The 26,956-nt window shown below is 48.0% G+C and overlaps 1 protein-coding gene across 5 annotated transcripts in view; it reads right to left on the reverse strand.

The window, feature by feature from the left end:
* Positions 1–5,342: 5,342 nt before the first annotated feature.
* CNNM1 (cyclin and CBS domain divalent metal cation transport mediator 1) overlaps positions 5,343–26,956 on the reverse strand; it is a gene marked incomplete at its 3' end in the record, with an annotated part of 54,695 nt that continues 33,081 nt past the window's right edge. The window contains exons 5-12 of one of the 5 annotated variants that reach the window (XM_084245338.1): positions 25,354–25,453; positions 24,911–24,958; positions 21,693–21,755; positions 14,787–14,950; positions 8,352–8,535; positions 8,094–8,243; positions 6,365–6,466; positions 5,343–5,422 (exon numbers count right to left, since the gene is read on the reverse strand). In XM_084245338.1, the coding sequence (XP_084101464.1) occupies positions 5,343–5,422; positions 6,365–6,466; positions 8,094–8,243; positions 8,352–8,535; positions 14,787–14,950; positions 21,693–21,755; positions 24,911–24,958; positions 25,354–25,453 (891 nt within the window). Of the gene's footprint in view, positions 5,423–6,364; positions 6,467–8,093; positions 8,536–14,786; positions 14,951–21,692; positions 21,756–24,910; positions 24,959–25,353; positions 25,454–26,956 lie in introns of all 5 variants that reach the window. The other 4 variants (XM_084245339.1, XM_084245340.1, XM_084245337.1 and 1 more) reach the window with 4 other exon arrangements.

A 26,956-nucleotide genomic window follows, 5' to 3' on the forward strand; every position in this document is an offset into this window, starting at 1 on the left:
GACCCAAGGGGCTGCTGTCACAGGTGGCCTCTGTTTAAACTGGCCCAGGTGAAGAGAATATCCATGGAAGAGAAGTAGGGCCCTGGGATTAGAGCCCTTTTGGAAGCCAGAGCAATGAAGGTTATTATTTAAGAAGAATTAAAAGGTACTTTGATCATGAGATGTAGATATCTTGGCCCCTGTCTCCTCCTGCTTCTAGAAGTTGGAATGTTGGCTTGACTCCATACATAGTCCCAAAGATCAAGTTGTCTGAGAGCCAAGTGTGATTGTAGTGTTGGCTGTGTCATTAAAACTTTTCTTCACCACGAGTGTCTGTTCTCTGCTCTTTCTGCATGGCTGTGTCCCATGCCCCAAGCTTGACTTCTTTCAGTCAACAGAGGTAAGAAATTGATTCACGTCACACACACACTCACTCTCTCTCTCTTGACTAAAGCAAAAATTCCATGAATCAGTGATTGCCTTTGCTGTGTGTAGTGCTTTCTGTTATTTTCCAGTCCATTCTGTCCTATCATGTTCTATTTCACTACAACTAAATAAAATTAAAGTGTTGATTGAGACCCAGGAGGTTGATTTTCTGATTCCTGATGTGCCATCACCCGTGGCTTAAAATGAGCGCTATACAGGAATTCACTTGTTGCTAAAGAAAAATGAAAATGTAGTCTTATAATTTGCCTGTCTTTAGTGAGTTCCCATGCCACCAGTCTCTGTCAGCTTGGAGGGCTCGGCCCTCAGAGACCAGCTGTCGTCTTGTATTAAGAGACGGAACGTCACGGAGGCATGGAGGGACTGACATCCCTCTCGATTCTAGAACACCAGCTCCTCCAACTGCAGTCAGAGTACATCTAGTCCATTTATAGATCCACTTAAACAAAGGACATTTTCCAGAATACAAGGGACTTTCCAAATGACAGTTTTGTAGAATCTGGCAGAGTTAAATATTCCTTAAAACATGAGAGCTATTGCTTAGAGTTTTAAATATTGAAAGCGATTTCTTGTTTTAGGAGAATCCACCCCTTTTAGGACTCCTTTGTCTTGTTATAAAACCCTCTAGTTTTGAGGGATGGTTGGGAATTTTAGAAGTGGGTGACTAACAGCCTCTGCCCAGTGCAACTCTTCCTTGTCCCCAAGTTGTCATTTCCACCTGGGATGGGGGAGGGGATCTTTCATTAGGTGGTTAAGTACCCCATTCTATTGATGGAGCACCTTAATTATAAAGACCTTGACCTTGGTCCAGAATTTGATCTGCATATGTCTGACTCCACAGCCTCCCTCCTTACTGCCTTTAACCAGATACTGAGTCTACTGGCACTTGTAACTGATGGCCTTCCAAATATTTGAAAGTTATTATTGTGTTTTTGCTTTTCCATGTGAAGCTCCCTCTTGCCCCCTATTCTTCAGTTTTTCTGCACAGAATATGGTTTCCAGATCCTTCATAGTATGGCTGGATATCCCACTGTCATGGGAGCTCTGTGGGTGAGGTGGGGCCTGGTGGCTGATGGGTTTAAAGTGCTGATATGATCTGGCACTCAGCTCTTCAGCACCTTCCATTCTCTTTTGCTTTCTATCAATATTTGCTCTTTTATTTAGAGATGCTTGGCAGAAGGAAAGACAGGCGTAGCTTTCAACTATGACTTGTCAAGGAGGGTCGCCGTACTTCCCAGGGGGCAAAAATTCCTTCTTGGGAGCAAAAAAAAGGCCTAAGATATTAAAATGGTTTGTGGTCCACCAAAGCACAATTCTATGAGACAAAATCTCATTTCTTAGTATATAATGTCTCTTGTTAGAGTTTAAATTTAAGTTTTCTCTGGGGGTGGGTGGGAAATGATGAAAAGGTAGTTAAAAATACTTCTTAAACCAAAGTGCCCCTATAGAAGGGACTAACATGTTTTGGCCTGTAGCTCTCTTAGTATGTTCTAGTTTCCTGAGAATGTTCACATGAAGCAAGGGCCCCATGTGAATTTGGGGAAAGCTGGGCTTGATGGGTTCTGTGAGCTTTCTTACTAATGGACTGCTCTGGGCCTCACCTTGTAGGTGTGCCCTGAGGTTTCAGAGGTGGCATTCTTATCCAGATTTTGCCTGCTCTCGAGGAAGAGGGCAGTCAGTCCTCCAGGCTGTGCCACTTCCTGGCTGAATCACCTTGAGCAAGTCACAAGTGCTCAGAGGTCCTTGAAGACTGATGCAAAACCTTTACAGTGTGGTTTTGAGAAAGAAATGAGCATATATACTTAGCACAAAACTTGGCACATACAGCTCTCAGTGAAATAGTTATGTCATTTGTTATTACTGTTAATAATACTAACTGTGAAGTTAATAGCCTGCTGGGAAGATTCTTCAATTGTTCTGGCCTACGCCCCTAATCATCCTGGGTGCTGGTTTGAGAAATTAGCAGTAGGTGTCAGATTCCAACCTTCCTTCCACAAAGACATAAACACCCAAACACACCTGCCTGCCTGGCTAGTGGTTCTCTCCCCCCTGCTCCGGTTTGAAACTAACCCATCAGCCTGCCTCCGCTCCTGTTCCTTTTCTAGCCTTTGGTTAGAAATCACTCAGTCCAGAGGGTCTGCAGAAGTCAGCCAGTGTGACTACCACGTTGTCTCAGGGGCTTGCTTGTGTCTGACCCCCATGACCTTGAACTTGGAATGTGCCTGGCCGTGCATCAGCTGGGTTCAACAAATGCCTTTCTCGTTGTCCTCCTTCCTCGATGTTGGTTACATTCTAGATTCTCATTTGGGTTTAACTTCCCATCCATGGCATTTGTTCCTGCAAACTCTTACCCACCTGGCCTCCCAAAGCAGAGCACCGCTGCTTTCCCGTAACCTAATGGCAGCCTCCCACCTGACCTGGAAGGCGTGCAGGTGGGCCCTGGTGAAACACATGTAAATCTTCCCATCTGCATTTCCATGAAGCCAAGTCTGAACTCAGAATTTGGAGCTTCCAGCTGTAAGGGACATAGCCACATTCCAGGAAAAGCATTTTCATTTTATTTAAAAATTATTTACAATGTATCGAACCGTCATAAATCCTTTGTTTTAAAATCCTCTCTCTTTAAACCTTTTATTTTTAACCTGAAGAAAATATTGGGGTGGCGGGATTAGGGAGGGAGTGGTGACAGGCTCATTAGGGGTTTTGCAAGGGGATGGATGTGATGCAACAGCAGTGGCCTGGGCCTGGTGGTCTAAGGGGTAATGAAAGGAAGACAAGCCTGGCCCCCCTGAGGCCTGTGGCCAGCTGGGCAAGAAGACTGCATGATGGCAATTCTTGCTTGAAACTCACTGTTGGCTAGTTTGGGCCTTGGGTCCCAGCATCGGGGCTGCCGCTTTGCCTCTTCCTTCTAGACAAAGTAGGTGTGGGGCTGGGGGGTGGCTGTGGAGTTATCTACGAGAAGTCATGCACTGCTGAACCTCAGGTGGAGTCAGGCAAGGAGTATAAAGTCAATAATAATACATGGCTGGAAAAGGCATCTCCAGCTGGAATGTCTGCATCCATGTGCTGTGGCCCTCCCGTCTGCAACACCTGCTCTGGCTTGGTGGGGGCAGAGGATGAAGTTACGTAGGCTACACTATCCCACACTGGGAGTGCCAAGAACTTCTGAGAATTTCCACTTCTTGGGTACAAGTTTTCCCCACTGATTTGATGGACACTTGAGAAGACCACTTGTAATTAAAATTTTATCTTAAGCTGCTCAATATTCATCTCACTCTGCATTGCAGAAATTTGGGGCTGAAAGATCCACTAGTTAAAATAGTTTTTTTTTTTTTTTCTAAAAAAAACACTTTGTGGGTCTGAGACCTTTGAGAATATTATGAAAGCTTTAGCCCTCTGGAAAACACGCATAAGGACACATAGACTAAATTCTGACAGTGTTAGGGGTTTCATGGACCCTCAAGTCCAACAAATGGACCCTCTGGGGTGATGGACCCCAAATTATGACCCCTGAGTTAAAGGTTCCTGTGGGTAAGCATTTGCTTTTCAGATGCAAATAACCCAGAGGAATTTTTAGTCTCCCTCTTCCCAAGTGATTATTGGTTGAATGGGGTGTGGGAGCCTGGGAGTAATGGTTTTGGGGGTAGGGGAAGGAAGTGTGGATGGTACAGCCCAGGGGAAAGTTTGGGAATGGTTTGGAGATACAGCAGGCAGCACTGGATCCCTGATGGAGGGGATGGGAAGTAGATCAGAAAGGGAAGTGAATGTCCTAAAGACAACCCGCACTTTCACATTTTCTCAAAGGCTGGCTGCAAGGTTCCTGATCTGACTGGAATTCTGAAGTAGCGTAGGTGCAGCTATTCTGCCACTGGGTGGTCAATTTTGGAATTGCATCTGCCTCAACAGGCGAAAACCCAGTGTTCTGATAAATCCTTGGAATAAACTACACTTGGCTGACCTGCTGGGGCAGAGTAAGCGGGGCGGAGGGCTAGGGAATGGATGAGAAAGAAGAGTGGCATTTCAGTCTTCCTGCATAGTGCACACTGAAGCCCATGAGAGCTTGCATCTTCCTCAGCTGACCTGGGCACTCTTTGGTATGTCATGGCTTAAACCTGCTTTAACAGCTTAGAATTTTTCCACCTAAGGTTTTTTTTTTTTTTTTTTTTTTTGCTTTGCTTTGCTTTGCACTTAAGACCTGAAGTTCCATCTTTGGCTCCCAACTGGGTCTCTCTGCTCCTTGCTCCTCCTCTTCCAGAGCAGATTGATTGATTGCTGATTGGGAGTCAAAACATGTGTCCCTGGGAAAAACAGTGACTCGAGGTTTCATCTCCCATTCTTTCCATTCCAGCTGAGACACACTTCCCAGACTGCTGGAACCCTTATCTAACAGGAAACCAGTCACCGATGGCTTTCTGTACTATAACGTCACATGCCAGCGTGGCTGGCTGTCACTGCTCTAAAGTTCTGGAGGAGTTCATGGTGCATCTCCTGAGCTAACCTTCACATTTACTACTCCAGCCTCCTCTGTGCCTGGCTGTTGGTGCATCCTGAGCTCAGCTAAGCATGAACTATGGCATCAGGGGATCCCAAGGAACAAGATGGGCCCAGAGTGGAACACTGGGTCCCAGAGTGGTGGTGTTAGCTTGGAGTCATTTCTTCTCCAGTCCCAGACTGTGCTGTGGACAAGACCTTTTTCATTGTTTCATTGGAGGTACCTCCTTCCCATGATGGCCATGGCAAGGCTCTGAGTCAAACTGGAGGCAATGAGGGGAGATCTGCCCGTCTGACAGCTAGGGGTGAAGAGGTGGTAAGGAAAGCATAGTGCTCTGTCACCTGTGTGAGGCCGTGGGGGGAAGCAGATGATGGGAGGGTGGGTCCTCCCCCAAAGATCTGGATCTCACACACCTAGCTGACATTTGTCATGTGATCAGAGGCGTTAAGTTGGAGTTCTCCTCAGAGGCTCTCTCTCCATCTGGTGACCTCTTCCTTTTTCGACCACCTGAAAAAGAGTTTATAAGGATTGATTTATAAGACTGGCGGCATGTCCACACTCTGCTGGTCCATGAGCTCTTCAAAAGAGGAGGTGGCAGACAAGGCCCTTGAGAGTCTGGCAGGAAGCGATCAGCATATTCACACCTGGAAGGGTTAGGACACACCTTCCTCCTGAGAGGACATCTCCACCACACCCTGCGAGTGTTCAGGGAATGAGTTCTGCTGGAGAGGGCTGTGTGAAGGTCAAGCGATGTCTCTGGGTCATGCCCTGCCTGTCCCCTGATGGCCCAGCCCCAGTGACAGCTCGACACCCTGTGAAAGGGGATCGGTCCCTCACAGTTTTTGATGTCGTGAGCCGGGGAGCTGTTCCAAGGAGCCTCCACGTGCCAGCAGTGCATCGGGCAGGTGGGGGCCATTACATAATTATCCCCCAGGATGGAAGGGCACTCTGTTCCCAGGTCTGTTGTTTTTAGAGACTGAGTATTTTTAACCTTGTTTTCTCTGTCACCGGCTTCCTTCCATGGAGGATATTGCTTTCCTTTCTTAGAGTCTCCTGGACATAAATACTTTCTTTAAAGGACCAGATGGTAAATGTGACAGATTTTGCAGACCACACAATCCCTGTTGCAACCGCTTAACTCTGCCATTGTGGCCACAGATAACAAATGATCCAGTAGATCTTGTTTACTACAGGAACAGGCTGGGGAGGGGGTGGTCAGGGTTTGGCTTGTGGGCAGTTTTCCTGTCCCCGAAAGCCACCAACTGAGACTGACCCCGAAACTATCGAGGATGTGGGACAAGCCCCAATCCCAGTACAAGTTTCCACAATTGTACCTTATGAGGGTTCCTTAAAGGAGCTAATGGCGCTCCCTCCAGGGGTAAGACTTTAGCATGCTTTTTGTCCCAACCAGCCAGTGGGCAGCTTTTGCCTGGGTAAAGAACTACTCACTCAAGGTTCTCAGCAGCTTCTTGCCCACGGTTTCTTCAAAGTCGCTACTGCAGGGGCTGGTCTCTGTGTCCAGGTTGATATTACAACATTCACTATCTGAGGCTGAGAGACAGGAAAGAAAAAGAACTCAAGTCTGTTCAATCTGAATACCCGGGGATCAAGGTAGGGTGATTGCAGTTGATGCTCCTCAGCAGGTGAAAGTTCCTAGTGGGGGGGGGGGGCATGGCAGCAGGAACAAGGGGGGTTGCCGGGGCTGCTGCCAGCTCTAATAATCAGCTAGGGGTAAGCTGTGCCACAAATGGACAGAGACAGGACAGGAGCAGGAATCTAATGATTTAAACACTGTTTGGCAGGAGAGAAAAGAAGCGAACAAGATGTTCTCCACTTAGTCTCTTTACCAGAGGAAAAAGCACACTTGAGGGCAAGCGGGAAGGTCTCCCCCCTGCATTTGCACAGACCCTGCAAACTCACAGGGATCAGTAGCAATTGAGAACAAGCCTTGTCTTCTCCCAACAAGCCCCGTGAGGGACTCAGAGCTGTAAAGGGGCTCAGGACTGGACCACCAAGCAATAAAACCTCACTGGGGAGGTCAAGTGGCATCTTGGGGACAGCCCTGACCCAGAGCCAGGAGGCCGAGCCCACTTCTAATGCAGTATATGCACTTGGGCGAGGCACTGTCCTCTAGGCCTGAGGGCTCTTGATGCCAGCCCTGGAGGCTGGACAATCATCCCAGAGACTGGCCCATCTCCTCCAGCCTTATTTCTTTGACATTTTTTTTTTGTGCTACATGCTTTAGCTACTTACTGAATTTAGTGTTGGGGTTGTGGGGAGAAGAATATCAGTTCTAATTTCAAGACCTAGAATGGTGATTGGCTTATGCCCTGGATTTTCTGAGTTAGCCCCCAAAACAATCTATGAATACATGTCAGGTCATTGCCCCGGACTTGAAGGGTCTCAGACCGTGGACTGGGGCAGGTTTGGGAGTTGGGTGGGTCACCTGCTAGCCTGCAGGGTGCTACAGGGGGCTGCTGAACACTTGGGGAAATATATCTTAGCAAGACAAGCCCAGAGGCTCTTAAGACTGGTGGGATCCTGGGAGATGTCAGAGCTCAGGATGAGTCCTACAGATTCTCTCTCATCTCTGGGGCCCAAAGGGAGGGAACGAGAGCCCTGTTAGTAAGAGTGAAGGCTGCTCCTGTCCTAATTTGTTCCCTTTCATTCCCTAAACTGTACAGTAGGGCTAGTAATAACTACGCGTTGTTTAGAAAGCAGGGTCCTAAGCTCTGTGGTGTATCCTCCTGTGTTATCTCATTTATGTTTAGAGCTACTTTATGAGCTAATCCCCATGAGTTACATGGCTCAAAAGAAGGAAGCATGTCTATTAAGACCAGGAAACTAAGTCTTGAGTTGAAGTAACTGGTCTAAAATTGTACAGCTCCTAAAAGATGGCGCCGGGCTCTGAATACAGGGGTAAACCTAGCTCCTAACACTACCCCATATACTGTCATCCTGGGAAGAACAATTTAAGATGTGCTTGATTCACGGAGGCTGCTCAGTTGATGTCAGTGTCCTCCCCTGTTGGTGTAAGGAGGTGGGGAGAGTCACAGGGGGGCTCAGGCCCCAGGGCCCCCTCACCAGGCTCCCCCGGGGCCATCACAGTGCCCATGGAGATGACCTTCCTTGCTCTCTGGAGAGCCCCCTCCCCCAGCCTCCCAGGGAGCAGCCCCACCTGCTCTCGTGGGCACAGTGGTGGGAGACAGTGAGAGCTGCTGCGTGTCCTGCTCCTCGAAGTCTGTCATCTCCTCCTGGGTAAAGGCCAACTCCTCCATCCGCAGGTACACAACCTCGCCAGGGCTTCTCAGCCCATCCGAGTGGCTGCCTGGGGAGGACAGTGGGTGCGTTACCTCTCTTGCACAGCTCCAAGCAGTTCTGGGCAGGGCTGAGGAAGCAGGGCTGCCTTCCCGGAGGGGCGGCCCTCCTGACTTACACGGCAGGCTGTTCCTGCTGTTCAGGAGGGCAACGACAGGGTCATCCTTGGGGGTCTGGGGTGTGCCCCGGATAGTGGGGGCCTTGGTGGAGTCTCCGTCAGTGAAGGCCTCCATGTCAGGGGACTGGGGCGAGCTGTCCATGTGGCAGGCAGTGAGCGCATTCTGGTACTGTTGCCGCGTGATCTGGAAGGAAGAGGCAGAGGGGCAGAAGCTCAGGAGGAGCTGGTGGAGTCCTCCCTGGAGTGGCCAATCTTCCCAAGCTCAGAAGCAGGGCGCAATGGGAATACCTGGCCTCGACAGTTCAGGATCCATAACTGAGGGCCAAGCTGTACGAGCCCAGCAGTTGGGGAACAATGGGGGGACTCTTTGCTTGTTTGATACCAGTGTTCCTACAATCATTTGTATTGGCTCTGGACTCTTTGGGTATACCTGGAGGAGCCAAGCCTTTTCCTGAAACCCAGGGAGGATGGACAGCATCTCCAATTAGCAGGGGTGTTGCCCACAGGGTCCTCTTCCTGCTGGGTCAGCCAGTGGGGACGCCATGAGGGAAACTCTGCTGCCCCAGGTCTTCCTGTCTGAGGCAGAGGTTTGACAAACCTGAGGCAGAGGTTTGACAGCCTGGGCATTTCAAAGTAGGGCTGGCCATCACTGGACGTGAGCTCACGCTCCTGGGTATTCCCACACAAGCCTCCTGGCTTTCTCCTCAGACCTTGAGAGTCACACTAGAAGTGACTGGCCCCATCTATCAAACTTTGCCCGCAAGGGAAGGCGTCTGGAGAGTTAGACTCAGCCAGACTCAGTCAGTCATTCCAGGCAAGATCAAATGATTCTCTGGAAAATGGGAAAGTTTCTCTGTTACCTGTCCTCTGGGGCTGTGTCACAGATGGGTGCTTCGAATCTTGCTTCCAGTGAAAACAGGCTCATTTGTATGCCCCTCAGCAAGGGAACGTGACATCTGAATCAATGATGTGTGAGAGCAAGACTAGGTCTTGGGAAAACAAATCCTTCACTCAGGAAATAATACTAACGAGAAAGCAGGGGAAGAAGGACTTTCTGAGTAGGGACAATGGAAAAAACAAACTGAAGAAGATGGGCTCTTGAGTGAAGCAATAGGAGGGAGGGAGAAAGAAGGGGCCCTTTCAGGTTTGACTCTGAAATGGATTTCTGGGCTCAGGGCTCCCATCAGTTGGTCATTGGCTATGGGCCCCAAGCTAAAAGTCTCTCAGGAGTGTTGCCAAGTGCTCTATTTTATCTAACTTATTTATTTTTGGGAGCTGGGTCCGGGTTGTACCGGTGGTGAACTGTACCACGCTCCCTTTGTTCTCAAGAAGCTGTGGTCTGCCCTTCCTGCAGCTTGGAATGGAGGATCGAATGCCAGCTCTTTCTGTGCATGGTTTGAAGGAAAGGGTGAGGTGGGAATAAAGCACTGCTGCTGGCAACAGTGCCAAGTAAATGTATTCCTTCCTCATAGGTTCTGAGCTTATAGGTTCTGAGTCACTGGAGGCATTCACACAGATGTTAAATAACCACTTGCCAATGGTGTTAAAAAGAAGAGTCAGACAATTACAGCCCCATTGTAACATGAGCGGGAAGAAGCAAGGCCCAGTGAGTGTGTGTATGAGTGTGTGTGTGTGTGTGTGTGTGGAGGGGGGTTGGGGGGACAATTACTGGAATAAGGAACAGGTACAGGAATGGGGCAAAGCTGGCAGAGGGTCTTCCCTGATGGTGGGTGTTTGTATACAAGGAAAGACCCTTCATGACGTGTCTCTCAGCCTTGATTTCACATTGCTTCCTTTTAAAAGCTTAATTTAAAAAATTATAAACTGCTGCTATGTCAATGTGTTGACTTAAAGGAAATTGTTGACAAGGGACCCGTCTAGAAAAGTCTCCATGGAAGCAAGCTCTCCCAGCTGCAGGTCTAGATTCAAGCCTCACTTGTGTCCATTCCTTTCTCTGTTCAGCAATGCAAGGGACCTTCTTTCTACCTCGCACAGCACCGTGCAGTAGAAATGGAATGTGAGTCACATAGACAACTGAAAACACTCCAGTGGTCATATTTAAAAAAACATAAAAACAAGTGAAATGACTTTTAATAATCAAATTCATTTCACCCAACATAGCCCAGATAATTCCACTTCAACATGCCATCAGTTAGTAAAGATTATTAATGATGAATTGTACATTCCTTTTTGTACTGTTAAATCCAATATGTGGCTTATACTTACACTGCGCAAATTTGGACAAGCCACACTTCATGTGCTTAACATGTGGCGAGTGGCTACTGTACTGACAGAGATGATCTAGTAGATGAACCTAAACGCTCTTCCCAGTTTTGATAATTCAGCCTTCCGTGGTGTCCTGCGGTATGCCAACTGCTTGCCGGCACACAGCCACCAGACGTCTCATGCTTTCTACACCCTACTGATCAGTGTGTCCCCCCATAGCACTGCCTTAACTTTTCTCTTACTCTTTCCTAATTCTTCAAGTTCCAGTATATTCTCTAGCCAGTATAGTGCTTAAAATAAGTGCCATGCAATTTTGTAATCAGATACTGCCTGAATTGGTCACTGTCATTTAACTAAAGTTCTTCAAAAGGCAGATGATAGGCTTGATATGTGTTTAGTGTAGCTCCTGGTGCCTAACACCATTGCTAATGCTCAACATACGCTTATCAATTGGCTCACTGTAGATATAGTCATTTCTTAGTGAAAGCTTGTGTTCAAATTGTCTTTCTTCTCTTACACCTTGGCCAGCTAAGAGCCCAGGCATCTTCTGAATTACAGAGGAAATAGAGATGTGATAATCTTGAAATTTACAAAAGGTAAGGGGATCCTTTTGTATATTTTGACTTAGCATCGGATGTGTCCAAAGATAACCTTTCTGCCACTGTGATGTCTCTTATCATTTTAGGATGTTTATCCTCACAACACAATTGTGCAATGTAGGGATTCCACCTCCTGGTGGACATTGTTATGCTATCCAGACTATAAGACTTCTGCCATATATTCTAAATTTAATAATGATATTTACAAGACATATTTCAAAAAGTATTCATAAGGATTATGTGATACTTCATAAGTTTTTAACTATGATTAGTCATGGTTTTACTCTTTCCCAGATAATCATTAAACACACTTTTCTATCTAATTGTGTAATGTATCTTAAAGTCATGTTACTTCTGGACTTAAATAGTTCTGGAACTTTAGTCTTTTGGACATGAAAACCCCTTGCAAAATCTTCCTGCAGCCAGTCACAGGAGTCTCAGCCATGAAAACACCCCATTACACAATCTTCTCTTTTGCTTCCTCCAAAACTCTTTTCATGTTAAAAGGCGGGTGGGAATAGGTGGGGATGGTGAATGAAAGAGCAGCCTTTGACAATGGCCCTAACAGTCAGAAGGAGGGAATTTTCATCTTTTTCTAAGGCACCATCTTAACTTACATTAAAAAAAAAAGAAAGAAAGAAAAACCAAAATCAAAATAAAACACTGTGTTAAAACAGGAACTCGAACCTATAAAGTTTCCTTCTATAGAACTACCCATTACAGTGAAAGCTTTTCAGAGACTGGAGTCACAAGATTAAAGAAGTTTTTGAATAACAAATGGTTTCCTACCTTCCCCAGAACTTCTACTTTTGACATTTAGTCTTCTTAATTTCACAATCTCTAGGTGAACAAGAGGGCCGTGTTCTGTTCTACTCAGCTGTCCCAGTTACCTCAAGGTCCTCTGGCCTGAGCAATAGGACATTACCTGGGAACGGACCTCAGATTTGGGGTTCTCCATGGAAAGAGACTTCTCTCCCATGTGCCTTGCTTTCATATAATGTTCCCTTTCCCTGTGTTCTAGGGTGTATATGAAACCATCTGTAAGTTTTAAGAAAATCCTTGCAAATGTATCACCAGGTATTCCTTTTGATACATTTCTCCCTGGGGCATTGCTAAGCCCATCTTCTGAAAATGCTCTCCAACTTATGCATCAATGGTTCAGAAAATTCTGGACTCACTACACTTGCTCATTAAACATGATCCTCAAAATCTTGTTTATGTTTCTACACAAAGCAGCAAGGCAAATCCTCTTATGGGTTTTCTGAACTTAGATAGAAATGGTGTTATGGGCTGCCTGCTTGTGTTCCCCAAAACCACATGTTGAAATCCTAACCACCAATGTGATGGCATTTGGAGGTGAGGCTTTTTGGGGTGGTGATGAGGTCTTGAGGGTGGAGCCCTCATGAATGGGACTAGTGCCCTTACAAGAAGAGTGCTTGCTTCCTCACTCCCTCTCCCTGCCCGTGAGGAAACAAGGAAAGACACTTATTTGCAAACCAGGAAATGGGTCTTCACCGACTCTAGACAGCACCCGGATCTTGAATTTCCCGCTCTCAGAACTGTGAGAAGTTTTGTTAGTTACCCAGTCTGTGGTAATTCGTTACAGTAGCCCAAATGGATTAAGACACATGGGAAGATCCGAGAAGGAAACTTAACCAAAATTCCAATGAACTTAAAATAGAATCCAAATTTCTTACTCTGGCCTCAGGCTGCCAGGTAACACAGCGGCAGACACTCCCTCTCCTCTCCGCCTTTGTCCTTGCTCTCCAAGCACCAGCACTCAGATCCTTGAACACCAAGCTCATTCCTGCCTCTGTTGTTTCCATCTTGAACATTCTCTCCACCTCCGTGTTCAGGTCTCAGCAAAATGTCCTTTTCTCAGAAATGATCATTTGTAAAGCAATCTCCTGGCCTCCTCTGCTCAGTTGCTGTTTGTCCCAGGACCCTGCTTATTCCTCGGTTGTTATTATCAGGACCCAAAATGCCCGAGGCTACTATGTGCTTACTGGCTTGACACTTCTCTCTCCCTATTAGCATGGAAGCTCTAGAAAGACAGGAGTGTGCTGTCTTGCTCAACATGGTATCTTGCCAATGCCTACACAGTGCCAAGCCCAGAGAAGGCACCTAGGAAATGTTTGTTGATACTTATTTACTCATGTTGTGACTTTCAATTTATTTTTCCCACTAACCATGTGAAAGTACTACAAAGCAATAAGAGTTAGCATAGTCGAGTTTCCTTACTCTCATTTTTTCTTACATCCACTTCTGAAGAAGGTCTGCAGTGGGAAGGCTTTAGGGCTAGAAGCAAGAGGGAGGCAAATCCCGGGCTGCAGATCTCTGAGCTTTACCTCGACTGTCACATTAGACGTGCTAACTGTCCACGGGCAAGCACACCTGTGAGCATGGCTAGGCAGTTCCCAGGTTGCTCCCCGAGGCTGCTTCGGTTCTGATTTCCCACAACTCTTCTTAAAACCGGGGGATTTTAGGGCTTGGCCTCTGGAGACAGAGACTCAACTTGGGAACTTGGCTCTGCCACTTATGAGCTGTGTGAGCTCCTCAAGCCCCAACTTCTTTATCCATAAATGGGAACAGCAGCCATGCACCTCAGAGGGTGTTTGTGAGACCAGCAGCCAGCTCAGACATAGGAGGAGTGAAGTGCATTGCACAGATCACCCCTCAAACTGTTATCTGCCCAGCCCACCGCAGACTGGGCCCTTCCCTGTGGATAACTCTCCATGGTGATATTTATCAGCTGATGTCAGTTTTAGCTCAGGGTGCCTAAGTTTTGGAACAGTGAGAGCCAGCAAGCTCAAGTAATCAGGGCATGTGTTCTGGACAAAGGAAAACTCTTCTCCATCTTTTGGATTTCAATACACCTCTGGTCACTCTGTCTGCAATTGCCACAGGTCACCAGGGGAACCCACTGTGGGGTTCGCTGGACTTGGACAAATGGGGGTCTCCCCAGACCTCAGGCTCACATGCATAAGGGTTTGCAGAATGCTAGCAAACAAAGAATAAATCAAAATTAGAGCAAACAAACAAAACAAGTTATCAAGTTAAAAGAAAGGAGGCCATCTTAACAGGTTTCTGTGCAATGCTGGGTTCAGTGAGGAGTATGAAGAAACAGCACTTTAAGCACAAGGCGAAGGACTTGGCTGCCTTGCTTCACCCCATTGCAAAGTGTTCTCTTCAAACAGCTCGGTCATGTCCAGGGAGTGTAGCAGTCATTACAAATGCTCTTCAATCAGCGTGCTGGCTGAGTTGTTTTAGGCTTTACATCTCAAGGTGTGAAAATATACTATCGTTAGGGAAAGTCATGATAGGGTTTCTCCTATCCCTTCAGTTCATTTATCACTGCAAATTTACCTTGGGGACAAAGGACAAAATCCACCTGGTGCCAATGGTAGAGAATCCAAAGGAAACAGTCCTGCTCGGTAACTTGTCTCAGGCCAGCTAATTCCCTATTGCTTTGTGCCTTAGTGTCCCCACGTGAAAAACCAGGCACTAGGAGACCTTAAAAGAGTGACAAGCAGTAGACAGTAGTAAGGTAAGTACACTAGGCCTCTCCAGCTAGGAAGGATCGCATGACTGTGCCCCCCCAACACCTTACCTTCACAAACTGCACGTCGCTGAGGATGTGCACTGAGTAGTCAGGCGTGTAGAGGTTGTTGCTGCTGCTGCACAGCTGGGTGTTGCTCCCCCCAAAATCGCTGCGCTCACGGTTTGGGGACTCTGAGCGGTTCAAGCCGCTGCATCGAGAAGGGGACCGGTTTACTGCAAGAGATGAGGAGGGAGAAGGAGACAGAGAGAGGGCAGGGAAAGAGGAGGAGAGAAGAGAGAGGTTGTTGACTGAGGACTCTCAGAGGGACAGGCTCTCGCCCCCATCAGAGCCCAGCCCCGCTCCTGGCTGAGGTTGAGGTGCTAATAATACCCAAGACCAGAATGGTGGTTCTACTCCCGCTCAGCCTCCTGCTCCTTGGCCTCTCCACTAGGGAGAGGTGGGCGGAAGGGCCCATGGCTTCTGGGTCCTGCTCTTGGGTTAAGTCCAGGAGATGAGGATGCACTGTGAGTGTGGTTTGCTGCCCCAGGGCCACCATGAATGGAATTTTACATAAACTCCATGCACAAACCTTTTGGAAAGGCAAGGCCTTAGGTTTGCCCTCACAAACTCTGTCACAGCCCAGACAACCAGTCCTCACCGCGGCGGGGCACTTTAGTGGGAATAACTCAAGCCTGCCCGGCATTGGTGGGCCCAGGACAAGAGCACAAAAAGTGGCTGACAGACCCCACGGATAAATATTACATCACACCAATACACTGTTAAAGTATGTTCCAACTTTGTTCTTGAAAACCACCTGGAAGGCAGGTCAGTCTGACTGTAGAGTTTTGTGTCAGAAACAGGGCTGTGGGGAAGGGCCAGCCTCTGGCGGGACCTGCCTCCTCCCAGGGCTGGTGGGTGGGAAATTCCTGAGATTGGAAATGGGGTTCAGAAGGATGAACACAGGCTTGATGTGAGCACATTTCTTTGGCCCTGTGAAGTTCTCACACCAGAGAGAGGGGCAGGACTGGGCCAAAAAGGGGATCTCTAGAGGGTGGGTCTATACCTACATAGGCCTAAGGGGGGAACTAGAATAAGCTGCCGGTGTCAGTCAAAGACCTGCTAAATGCTCAGCAAGGTTCTTTATACATTTTCAAGACAGGCTTTTTGGGAAAGTTCAGTTAAGACGTCACTTGGTTTCAAGAAGGACGAAGTGATCTAGCCGCCCCAGGATGGACAGAAGAGGGGTCCTAAAGGTGACTCTCCCCTCACTGAGACAGCAAAGCTCCACCCTGCATGTCCTGCCAAGAAAGGGGCCAGGTGGGTTGGGGTGCAGGTGTGAAGCATTAGTCTTTCATAACATAGGTTTAGTTCAGGGGCTCAAGTGAAGAGACCAATTTTTCAGAGATTGCACTTTGTTCTCGTGGGGCAGAACCTTGGGAATTTAGTTGTCTTGAGATCATGCTGCCATCAGTCAAAAGATATGATCAGCATCATCGCTTCTCGGTCTTTTGGCTAAGATCACGTGAAGATATGATCAGCATCTATTTGGAATGCATCGTTAATTTGTTTAGCTGCCAGGCTGTTATCGTCGTCGTCTGGCAATCCAACTTGTAGGAAGATTAAAATAGCAATAGATTGGCTCATTTCCTCACTGGTACCATCATCATCCTCATCATCAGTCTTGAGAGGATTACAGAACTAAGGATCCCTCTTCCAGGCTTCCCCTTGTCAGTAAGTATCGTTCACAGACAGGCTGTTACTTAAACAGAAGTTCGGGAGTCACGTCACTCCTGCTACTCCAAAGATCCACGTCAATTCCTCTTCACTCTACTGGACACAGAGCTGCCTCCAGCTCTGTCACCACGCGAGTCCCAGAGACTGTCTCCCTTGCCCAGACCACAGTCTTGTCTCCTCACGTAGAATCTTATAACCTGTTCTCACTTCTCACTTGCACCCACAAGCACATTTTAAAACTACAAAACAGCCTCCTTATTGAATCTATATAAAATCTACAGGCCTTGCTGGGGCCCCAAAGCCTCCCCATGACCTGACCCCTGCTTCCCTGTTTGGTTTCCTCTCAGGGACTCCTAGCAGCTTCTCTGAAGTGTGACTGCAGCCTGGGAAACATTTCAACCTGGTGGCCTTGACCTCAGCTCAGTTTGGAACAAGGAGAGTGTGAGCAGAGCCTACAGTTTCAGTTACCCTGAGAAGTAAGCACTGCTCCGTGATCAACCTCCCCTTTGCCTGGCTGGACTTGTGCTCCACACACCCCACAAGACGTGCAGTTTCACATCCCCATCCTTTGTGTCATTACTCGAGATTTGCTCCGAAGGGGGACAGGGAAAGAGCCGTACCTCACCCATTAAACCACTCCTGCACCCATTAAGTCACTCCTGCTCCCTGTTGGTAGGGAGACAATGGGTCCTTCCAGTCCCCCCAAAGCTCTCACCCTCACTGGCATCCAGCACATACCTGACGCTCTGCTGTCACTCCCAGGGACTCTAATAGCAAACACAAGTGACATCAGTGCTGTGCTGAGAGGAGAAACATGGCTTTTTGTTTTGCTTTTTTTTAAGTGAAAACCATGTTATTGGATGTTTAGCCATAAAATCCCCAAAGATTCCCAACACCAAGAGGTACAACTGTCTTATAAGGGTTGGGTCTATAAAAGCAATTTTTGAAAGGAAAATGCTCCCCCATTTCATGACAAAGAAAGCCCCTGCTCATCTGGGTGTTCGCAAGACCACGGTTCCCATGTCCCCGAGCCTGACATTCCTCAAGAGGTAGGGCGCTGATGACTCTGCATTTTGGTAATTGTGCACATACACTCCGAGGTTTCCGAGCAAGGGGACTGGAAATGCTTTTAATAAAAAAAAGAGAAGAAATCAGTAACAGACGAGTGTTCCTGCAGCATGGCAAACTAGTTCAAGTTGTATAATTCCCCTTGGCATTTCCTAAGATCGTGGAGGCACAGCTTGGGGGAGTGAAGCAAGGAGGAAAATTCTACAGTGCAAAGAGGTGTAAGAGGACACAGACTCTACAGTGATGCGCAAAACCGACCCCCAAGCCCTTAACTGGGGAGCAGCCAAGCGGCTGACATGACCCATGCCCACTCTTGCTCCCACATCACACTCTTATGCTGGCCCTGGGGAGAATGGGTGGTGGGGTGCAGGGTTTCTGCTCTAGACCCCTACTGCTGTGGAGAAGGGTGGTGGCCCTCATGCCTGCTGTCTGCAGGAGGTCAGCCTGTAAGAGATGTCTGTCCTAGAGGGCAAGTTGGGGTTACTGAGGGTGGGTGAGAAGACACTGGGGTAAGATCGGGCGTGGGGTGGGAGAGGGGGGCAGAAGAGTATTTTATACCACTGCTGGGGCTGGGTGGATTCCTTTCACTCTGGGCTGAGGCCCGCAGCTTTGGAACTCTGGCTTGGCTGGGGGCACCCATACCCCAGATAAGGACCCACATATGAAAAAATACCCCACTCTCCTGTTCAGTCTGGGGATTTGAGGGTGAAGCTGGCTGAGCGGCCCTTCACATTTTTTTGGAGCATTAGTGAGGAACAAGGGGAAAGTCCATTTGGCCATGGCCACTGCACCTCTGGCCATCTGTGTCCTCCAAACTGGACGGGGGTGGGGGGCGGGGCGTTGACTACACAGGCTTAGGAAAGTTACAAGCCAGGATGATTAAAATTCATCATTCTGGAGTAACATTCAACATCAGACAAACAAATGCCACAGGCTCTTCGTCAAAGCTACAATGTGAACCCTGCAAATCAGCCCAAGCTCGGAGCCCAGATGCACTTGCTCACGTTACATGGGGCTTTAATGGTTCCCAAATGTTTACTACGCCAGAGCCAGCCCAAAGGAATATTTCCACTTACCACACTTCACAAAGTAAAAGGATTATTTTCAGGGACTCCTGTATATTCCGGGAGAAAACACCATCCTCTCCCACCTCAAAGCACATTAACAACGGGGTATTGAGAAAGAAGCCTTGCTCCCCACCCGGCTCTTGCCTCTGCTTTTGGAACTCAGAATGTCATGGGGAAGGTGAAATCACCTCCACCCTTGGGGGAAGAAAGAAGGGAGCAATCTGGAGAGAGGGCGCGCTGACCGCAGTGTGACTGTGTCCTTTCTCTCAGTGGCTCATCACAAGCTTCGCTCTTAAATGAAAGCACCTGCAAAGCTACCTAGTTGCCCCACACTCCAGAGGTAGCCCACAAACCACTCAGCTCTTCTCATTTCAAACTAAGGTGCAAACAGAAGGAAACTCCCGCTGGATAATGGTGCAATATTTGGTGCAGGGACCACGGGCTTCAACCCACTGCGAGCACCGTCCCAACAGCATGGCTGCTTTCAAAATGCAAACCAGTCACGGCCCTCTAGGGGGCACAAGGCGCTTACGTTCGAGGGGCAGCGAAGCCCAGGTCACAGAGCAGGACCTGAGAGGTTGGCTTGCCTTCCTGTCCCTCTGCTCTTACTATATACCAAGAGGTTAGTTTTTCAGAGCCTGTTTCTTTGCCTTTGGTTTCCCCAAAATAATTCCTGGCCACCTCCTGGAGGGTAAGTGAAATGGTCAGGCTTTATGCCATTGGTCTCTGGGGCTATCACCTGCGGCCTTGATCTTGTTAACATAAAAGGCATGTGGGTGCGGGGCATGTGTGCCTGCCTGTGGACACCTGAGTGTGGGTGTGCCCATGTGCAAGGAGGGAGGGGATCTAGGGCGGCCTTACCCAGAGACAGTCACGGTGGAAGGGCTGTGAGGGGATGAGCAATGGCTACAAGAGGAAGCCCAGAGAAAAGCGTGTAAACATTCACAGGCGGCGCAAGTTGCTGTCTCCCTGCTGGCTTGTTTCCCCTGCGTACTATTAAAAAACCTGTGGGGATGATGCTAAGGGCCCCAAAGAACCCTTTAAAGGGTTCTCTTTCAAGCTTCCCAAACCGATGGTGAACCCACCTGGCCTGAGATGGAAGCAAAGCACCTCCCCAGGTGGTTGTGGGAGTAAATAAAAGAAAGGAGCTCTTTTTAACTTTAAAGACTTTCTGAATTGCTAGCACTTCTTCTTTTTCCCCGGGTAAGATGGGGATAAGATATAATACATGTTGATTAATTTTTCTGGGTCATAAATCAAATATGGGGCCAGAGGCTTATTTTCCACAAAAATGCTACAACTGAGGCCTCCGCTGGTGGTGATGGAGCAGAAGCAGGAGTGAGAGTGGAAACACCACAGCAGAGGTCCTGTGGGTGTCACCCGGTGCCCGCGAAAGCTTGGCTACCAGCTATTGCGAAAGACCAGGCAAAAGAAGCAGGGAGGAGGGAGCTGCAGAAGAAAGCATCCATCCCCACCTGGAGTTTTCTCCTGCGGGGCCTGTCCCCCTCCACTTCGCAGAGGTAAACCAAGGGTGCAAATGCACTGACCTTGTTCTCACCTCCTGATAGCTCACCTCTTTCCTGTTGGGTAAAACACCCAGGTGGAAAATGGGGTGGAGGAAGATTAAACACCAGGCACCAGCCAGTGTTGGATTGAAGTCTCGCACCTCCTGGGAGGGGGGTGGGGCTGCAGAGCAGGAATGAGTCACCTTAATCTCTGTCTGACACTGGGTTACCATTACGTTCTTCACAACACATACTGGCGAACTAGAATGAACCTTCCTTTCACTGGGAAGTTACAAGTAACGAAGTTACTGGTTACTGGAGGAGGGCTAATTAAAAAGGAAAATACGCCCCAGCTTTGATCCTTTTGATTGAAAAGCTTTTGAAAGATTTGCCTCTCCTCTTTCTGCAGAGATATCATGGCACTCATTCATTCACCAAGATCCCTGCAGTAAGGAACTTGAAGGCACATGACATGGCCACTTGTAGACCAGTAGGAGTGGCCCAGTGGCCGGGGAGGGCTCCGGACTGGCAACTCACCTTGACTACGGTCCTGTGTTCATCAGGAAGGCATGAACTCTCACAGAGCAAGAGAACTCATTTCTTGGTGGAAAATCACCAAGTGAGAGAAAATTTTGGTGAAATTTGAGAAAGTAGTTAATTTTGCACAGACAAACATGGGAGCCAGATGGCTTTTTGGTAGAAAAATGTGACTTGGAAGAAAGCAGAAATCAATATAAAATCTTGGTCTCATGAAATAGCCTTTTTGAATGTGAAGGTCCTATATATAGACCATGGAACACAACTGGATTCTTGATGACTGAGGAAATGGCAGTGTGTGTGTGTGGGGGGGTGCATCTCAGAAGCACTACCAAAGCACTCTGATAAGGGAGACAGGTAAAGGGAAATTGGATTGTGTTCTAATTTCAGGACAAATTTTACTGTTAACAAATAACTTCTTGGTTTGCTCTATGACCCTAGAGACCCACACCTAGAGATGAAAGCAATACAAACAGTTCATTGACTGTTCAGAAGCACTGCATTCTACTCACACCTCGAGGTACTCTACAGGATCACCTTTACCTGATTAAAAAGAAAACCTGAAACCTCTTTGTAATTAATAAGAGGTTAAACCCAATGAAAAGTTGTTTTGAATTTTTTCATACATCATCCTTTATATGAGAAGAGACAGGGAGAATATGGTCACCAAGTAGTAGCATTACTAGAAGACATTACTAAGCAGAGGCCATGTAGAAGGACAGGTGGAAGATAAGTCATCATTGTGGCTTCCTATTTTTCTCTGGCCACATGCTTCAGTCCTCCATTCTGTAGTCAGACAAATGATGATGAAGAACTTGCACCATCACTCACGCCACCATTTTACCATGTATGTACATAGCTACAGCCCTGGGCGCTAAATTCCCTGTTGAACCAGCAATGCCTTTGCTGTGTGTGCAAGTGTCATTTTGTTTACCATGTTATGCCTTGGTCAAGGGAGTGGCTGCTGGAGAGACCAGCTGTTATGTGGGACAGTGACCGAGGCCAAAGTCCTCTTGCAAACCCCAATGGACCAATGGAGACCCGAGACACCCATGCATGTTTACCTGGGGAGCCAGCCAGAGAGTCCCCTCTGCTGAAGGCGAAGGTGCGAGACACAGAGACGGGCACTAAAGAGTGAAGGGCCAAGGATTTGTGAGTTGCAAAGAAAAAGATAAACAGAAGGAAAGAGACAAAGAGCAAAGTGGGTCAGACAACCTGTTTCCAGATCTTCATACCACATTTCTCTGCAAAAGGGAATCTTGCCTCTGAAAGCATGGAAATTGCATTCTCTTACAAAGCCATGCTCCAGAAAGAGGGACATCTAAGTAGACATTGCTGGAGGTCTTCTGTGCAATAATCTTAGAGGAAATCAGAGCTGCCAATGTGAAGAGCATGCAGTGTCCTAGTGGGGGGCCTGGCACTGCAGTCCCTCCAGGCTCCCGGAGGCCAGGTGGGTCCTGCTCCCTTGCAGGAGGTGCCCATAAACTCACTCTTGCTGGGGGAATCCTTGAGGAGTTAGTTGTATCCTGCCTCAGCCTGCTAGGAGCTCCCTCTGTGGACACGGTGTTGGGAAGGAGCCGTGCATTGCAACAGGCTTGGGAGATGGGCCGGACTGCACTTCTAGCAATCTTAGTGCGAATCAACTTGATGAACTAACTCAAATCACTCTTAGTAGTACAAGCACTGCAGAACACCTCTGTTCCTAGGCTCCTTCCTCCAGTCCATCCCCACAGACTCAGAGATGGTGCCGACTACCACTTGGGGCTGAGTGGGGTGGAGTATGTAGCAGCTCTGTCCTTTCCCCATGTCGAGCCTGATCAAGCTGTGTTTCATCTCTCTTGTCTCATCGTTCCCAGAGGACTCCTCCCAGAACTGCATGAAGCCAATCTGCAGGTAATGGCTCCCTGGAATAGGTAACTTTCAGACTTATTTGCTGCCCCAGTTGATTTTACTGAAATTACCCGTGTGTGTGTGTGTGTGTGTGTGTGTGTGTGTGTGTGTAGCTTTATACCTACCTGATAATCATTTATTCTGACATGAGGAGTAAAATATTTGAATGGGCCCCTAAGGTTAAGAGACACAGTGGAATCCCAGTGCTTCCTGGGCTGTATATTAAACGTGTACCTCACCAAGCAAATGGTACACTTGCTCTTGCCCCACTTGCAGACCCCTGTGGGCACCTGACCCTCAACCTTGAGCTCGAGCCTGAGTCCTGCACAGTGCCAGCCTCTCTGTGGTCCTCCTGGGCTTCCTGGCAGTGAGAACCAAGATAACGGAGACAGTGTTGACTATCTCTCTGCTTTGTACAGGAGAACTGGATGACTCACAACCTCAAGCGTCTAGGAAACCTGCCATCCCATTTATCTCTTTAAAGGCTTCAAGGACAGAGGAAGTTTGCTAGATGAAAACCCCTCAAGAGTTCACTGTCTTGTGGCTCAAGCTCTCCCTGGACCCATAGGCTGAGGTTCTTGGCAGCAGAAGGTGCTGCGTGGCTGGGTCCTGGCTAAGAGAGCCCTCGGGAAAACTGTGGGCTGCGGCAGCCTTTGCAGTGATTTTATACTTCACTGTAAGTGGTGAGGGCTTAGGGGGACAATGGGAAGTGGATAATGAGTTTTCCTTGTCCTCCAGAAGATTGGAAAAGATGCTCAGAAATGCAGGAAGGAAAGGCTTGCATGCTTCCTTCTTGTTAATCAGTTTTGAAGGAGGGACCAGTGCTGAAAGATTTCTCCTATTTTACTGATAAAATGGAAGGATTTGAGGGAAAGAACTAGAGACAGGAGGAAGCAAAGGAGGAAATCAGATATCTCCCTACTACTTAAAAAAATTTTTAAAGCAAGAAAATCATCTAGATTAGGTGGGCTGCGAGCCTTACGTAGTTCTTTCCCCCAGGGTTCCCACACCTTTTGGTCTTCTGGAAAAGCCAGAATAGGACCAACATTTCTAGATAACTTTTAGAATTCTAGGAGTTACGCTATCTTGAGCAACCCCTAAGGCGATGGCTGGAAGAGATCTCCTTTAGACAACCAAGGCTTATCTGCTCTGCAGCCCATCCCTCACCCATCCAGGGCTCTTATGCTGAGAACTGCCTTCACCAACCTTGGTTGCAATTTGTTGGTGTATATAAGCATAATAACGTGCCAAGATTTTTCATTTCATAGATCTCCTTCAACTCATGCCATGCCTAGCATGTGGGCAGTGCCTCAGCCATATTTCAGCCCTCTGCTGGGCCAGGATGTTAAATTACACTGCAAGTTGTCCCAATATTCCCATGCAGAAATTGCATTCTTGAGTAGGATAGATCTGAAATCTGTATTTCATGGTGATATGTGACTTAGTCAGGATATCAGAATGCATCTAGGTAAGTCACCAACTTGCTGGGTGATTTAGAACAAGTCATTTCTTTAGTTTCTCTGTGTTAAAACCTTTCATGTGTCACCAGGGTTCATGATAGTAAGCTTTGGGACCCTCTGATAAACCCTGATATAAAGCAGTATATAAAATACTTTTTAGGATGAGGGAAAACACCGTATCTGGCATTCAGATGGCTTCTGTAAAAACTAAGAGATGAAAGCAGTGCAAAAATCAGACCAATGAATCAGACAGAAAATTAGAGAAATAATACTTTCTAGATCACATAGCATATAAATTGCATGCCCTCTAAACACAAGTGTGGGAACTCTATGCAGGAAACAGTGAGAAAGTGGAGCACAGAAGGAGCAGCACAAAGCAGCCAGCAGCCCTGTGGCAGCCCACCAGCAGCATGCATGGCTAGCTGGCATCACCTATCCACCAGCTGAGATGCAGTCAGCGAGGGAAGAGAAGCAGGTAAGCAACATATTGCACCAGCCTGTGACTTAATCCCCAAGAGCTTGCAATCACATCTCACCAACTCCACAGACACAAGAATAGCCTATTTAGATTTTCAGGTAAAGACCACTGGGTGACTTATTATAGCAGAGAAGAAAAGGCTGAACTTCCACCAAAGCACACAAATCCCCTGCCTGCATTCGCTGGCAGGGGACATTTTGGTAACCCCCCCAGCCCCCCATTCATCACTTGCACATGAACAGAGACGCAGCAGAATGCATTCCAGACACACTGAAACTAAGGCCCATGGTCTGTGGGTACCTGGCAGGAAACAGTGTTCCTGGCAGAGATTTACAAAGAGGCTGCCAGCGCGTGTGCTAGCCCCAGCCCACAAAGTGCTCGGTCCAGGTCCCCTGAGGGGGCTGAGGCAGGACTACGATGGGGAGGGCGAGGATGGGGGTTGAGAAATACATACGAAAGACAGAGGATCCAGTCAGGCTTCCAATCTTCCGCACATCATTATCTGAGGACAGAAGGAGGCAGTGTGTTTCAGAAGCGATTTGGAGAACACACTTCTTACGGGATTCTCCTGCTTCCACCCCACCCTCAGCACCAACCCTGCAAAAACTGGCAATCAAGTGGAAGTGTAGAATGGAAACAAACTTGTCTTTTCACACTGAGAAATCCGCCCCTAACGCTTGATAATGTTAGTCTACCACGCACTTCCACAAACTCTTGGAGCAGCATATTATGTACGCGTTATGACTGATAGACCAATTTTACAGACAAGGAAACAAAAGTCCAACAGTGAAAGGGCTGGTGGAGGGTCTACATCAACAGTCAAGACCTGACCTCAGATGCTTTTTCCTACAAAGTCCCCTACATGCACAGTCAGCGGCAGCGCGGGAGCCAGAGTACCTGAGCAGGCAGCGGTCATGATGGCTGGGACGCCGTAGTAGGTGAAGGCTCCATTCTCGAAGCGAAGGCCTTCCTTACCAACCTCCACCTCCACTTTACCCTGGAGAGAGAAGGGAGTGACTGAGGGTGTGCACGAGGCTCCCAGTTCCCACCAGACAGCAGCCCCCAGCACATCTGCCCAGGAGAACCCAGGCTCAGTCCTTACCACAGGGGAGGGTTAATTCTGCCCAGACTTGTGTTTCAGAGGTAGCACCTCCAACTTCAGCTTCAGGAGCCCTTTGTCATTGATTAATTGCTGAGTCCATAAAGCAGCCTCCAGTCACGAATAACCAAGCTCTGATTGCACACGTTGTGGCCCTCCATGCCACAGGTCTAGGCCCCAGTGCACCCAGAGCCCGTAAACTGCCCCTCTGGGTTAGCCTGAGATTAGACCATCTCCATGTCTGGTGGAGATAAGATCTTTTTTGATTCATTTTTAAAGGGAATATCTATGGTATATCCTTTTCAGGGTGGCAAATCAAAACCTCTAAACACTAGTTCCTAATCTGACTTTCATATTACACCTCCTTACACATCCTATGTTGTAGATTAATGCAACAGCTCCCACTCACACTACTCTATCTGATTCTGTGCGGTTGGTCTAACTCACCAGCAGCTATAGTGACAGCCAAGGTGCAGCAGGTCATGTGCATCTGTGGTCCCCAGGGCGACAGCAAGGCTTCTCATTCAGCGGGCCCCACCCCTGAGGACTCGCACTGCTCTTATTCAGTTTACAGGTGGGGCCATGTTAGGTGAAAGTTAAATAACTTGGGCAAGGTCAGTTAGAAATGGGCAATACTGGCATTTTAAAACCAGATCTTTCTGATTCCTGAACGTCCACTTGCCATTACATTTTCCTCCCTCCCAGTTTTATTTCAAAACTTACTTTTATATTACGCAGGGGACAGGAGCTTGTATGTGTTCACTATGTTATATGCACAATGTAATGGGCACTTTTCCATTTCTTTTTTTTTTTTTTTTAAGAAGTAGGGTACAGGCCAGAGTCGTGGGGGGGTGGTGAGAAGATTCACCAGAGAGAGCTGGGAGCAGAGCAGGCAGATGTACTGAAACACACTGCTGAGGCGAGCAGCGGGCGAGACAGGAGAGGTCTGCCTTGCCATGTGGGTTGCTCCTGGCCAGCCGGGGATTGAACTCGTGCCGCAAAGGCCACGGACAGCCTCACAGGGGTGCTCTCAACCCCCTGCGCCACCAGGGAGGCCCCTTCTCCATTTCTAACAGTAAAAATGTGATTGCATTTTTGGAGAACAGAAGTCATTTTACCCAGGCTATTTGGAAGGATGGAAGCAACGCTCACCAGTGTCAGGGCAGACCAGTGGATTCTAGCCCAGCAAGGCCACCTCCAAGTTCATGTGAGCTTAATTAACATTTTAGGATGATGACTGTGTGTAGGTTCCTACAACTGTGTTGAGAAGGGACTGGGAAGAATGACAGAGCTAATGTTGGGTGCGGGGGAGGTCAGGCCAGGGTGCTGGTAGTGCCGCAAGCTGACTCCATGGGACACTCCATTCAGGCCAATCCAGGTACCCAGGGCAGAGGGGATTGT

This window comes from Talpa europaea (assembly GCF_964194135.1).
Source record: "Talpa europaea genome assembly, chromosome: 10".
In the NCBI taxonomy this organism is placed as follows: Eukaryota; Metazoa; Chordata; class Mammalia; order Eulipotyphla; family Talpidae; genus Talpa; species Talpa europaea.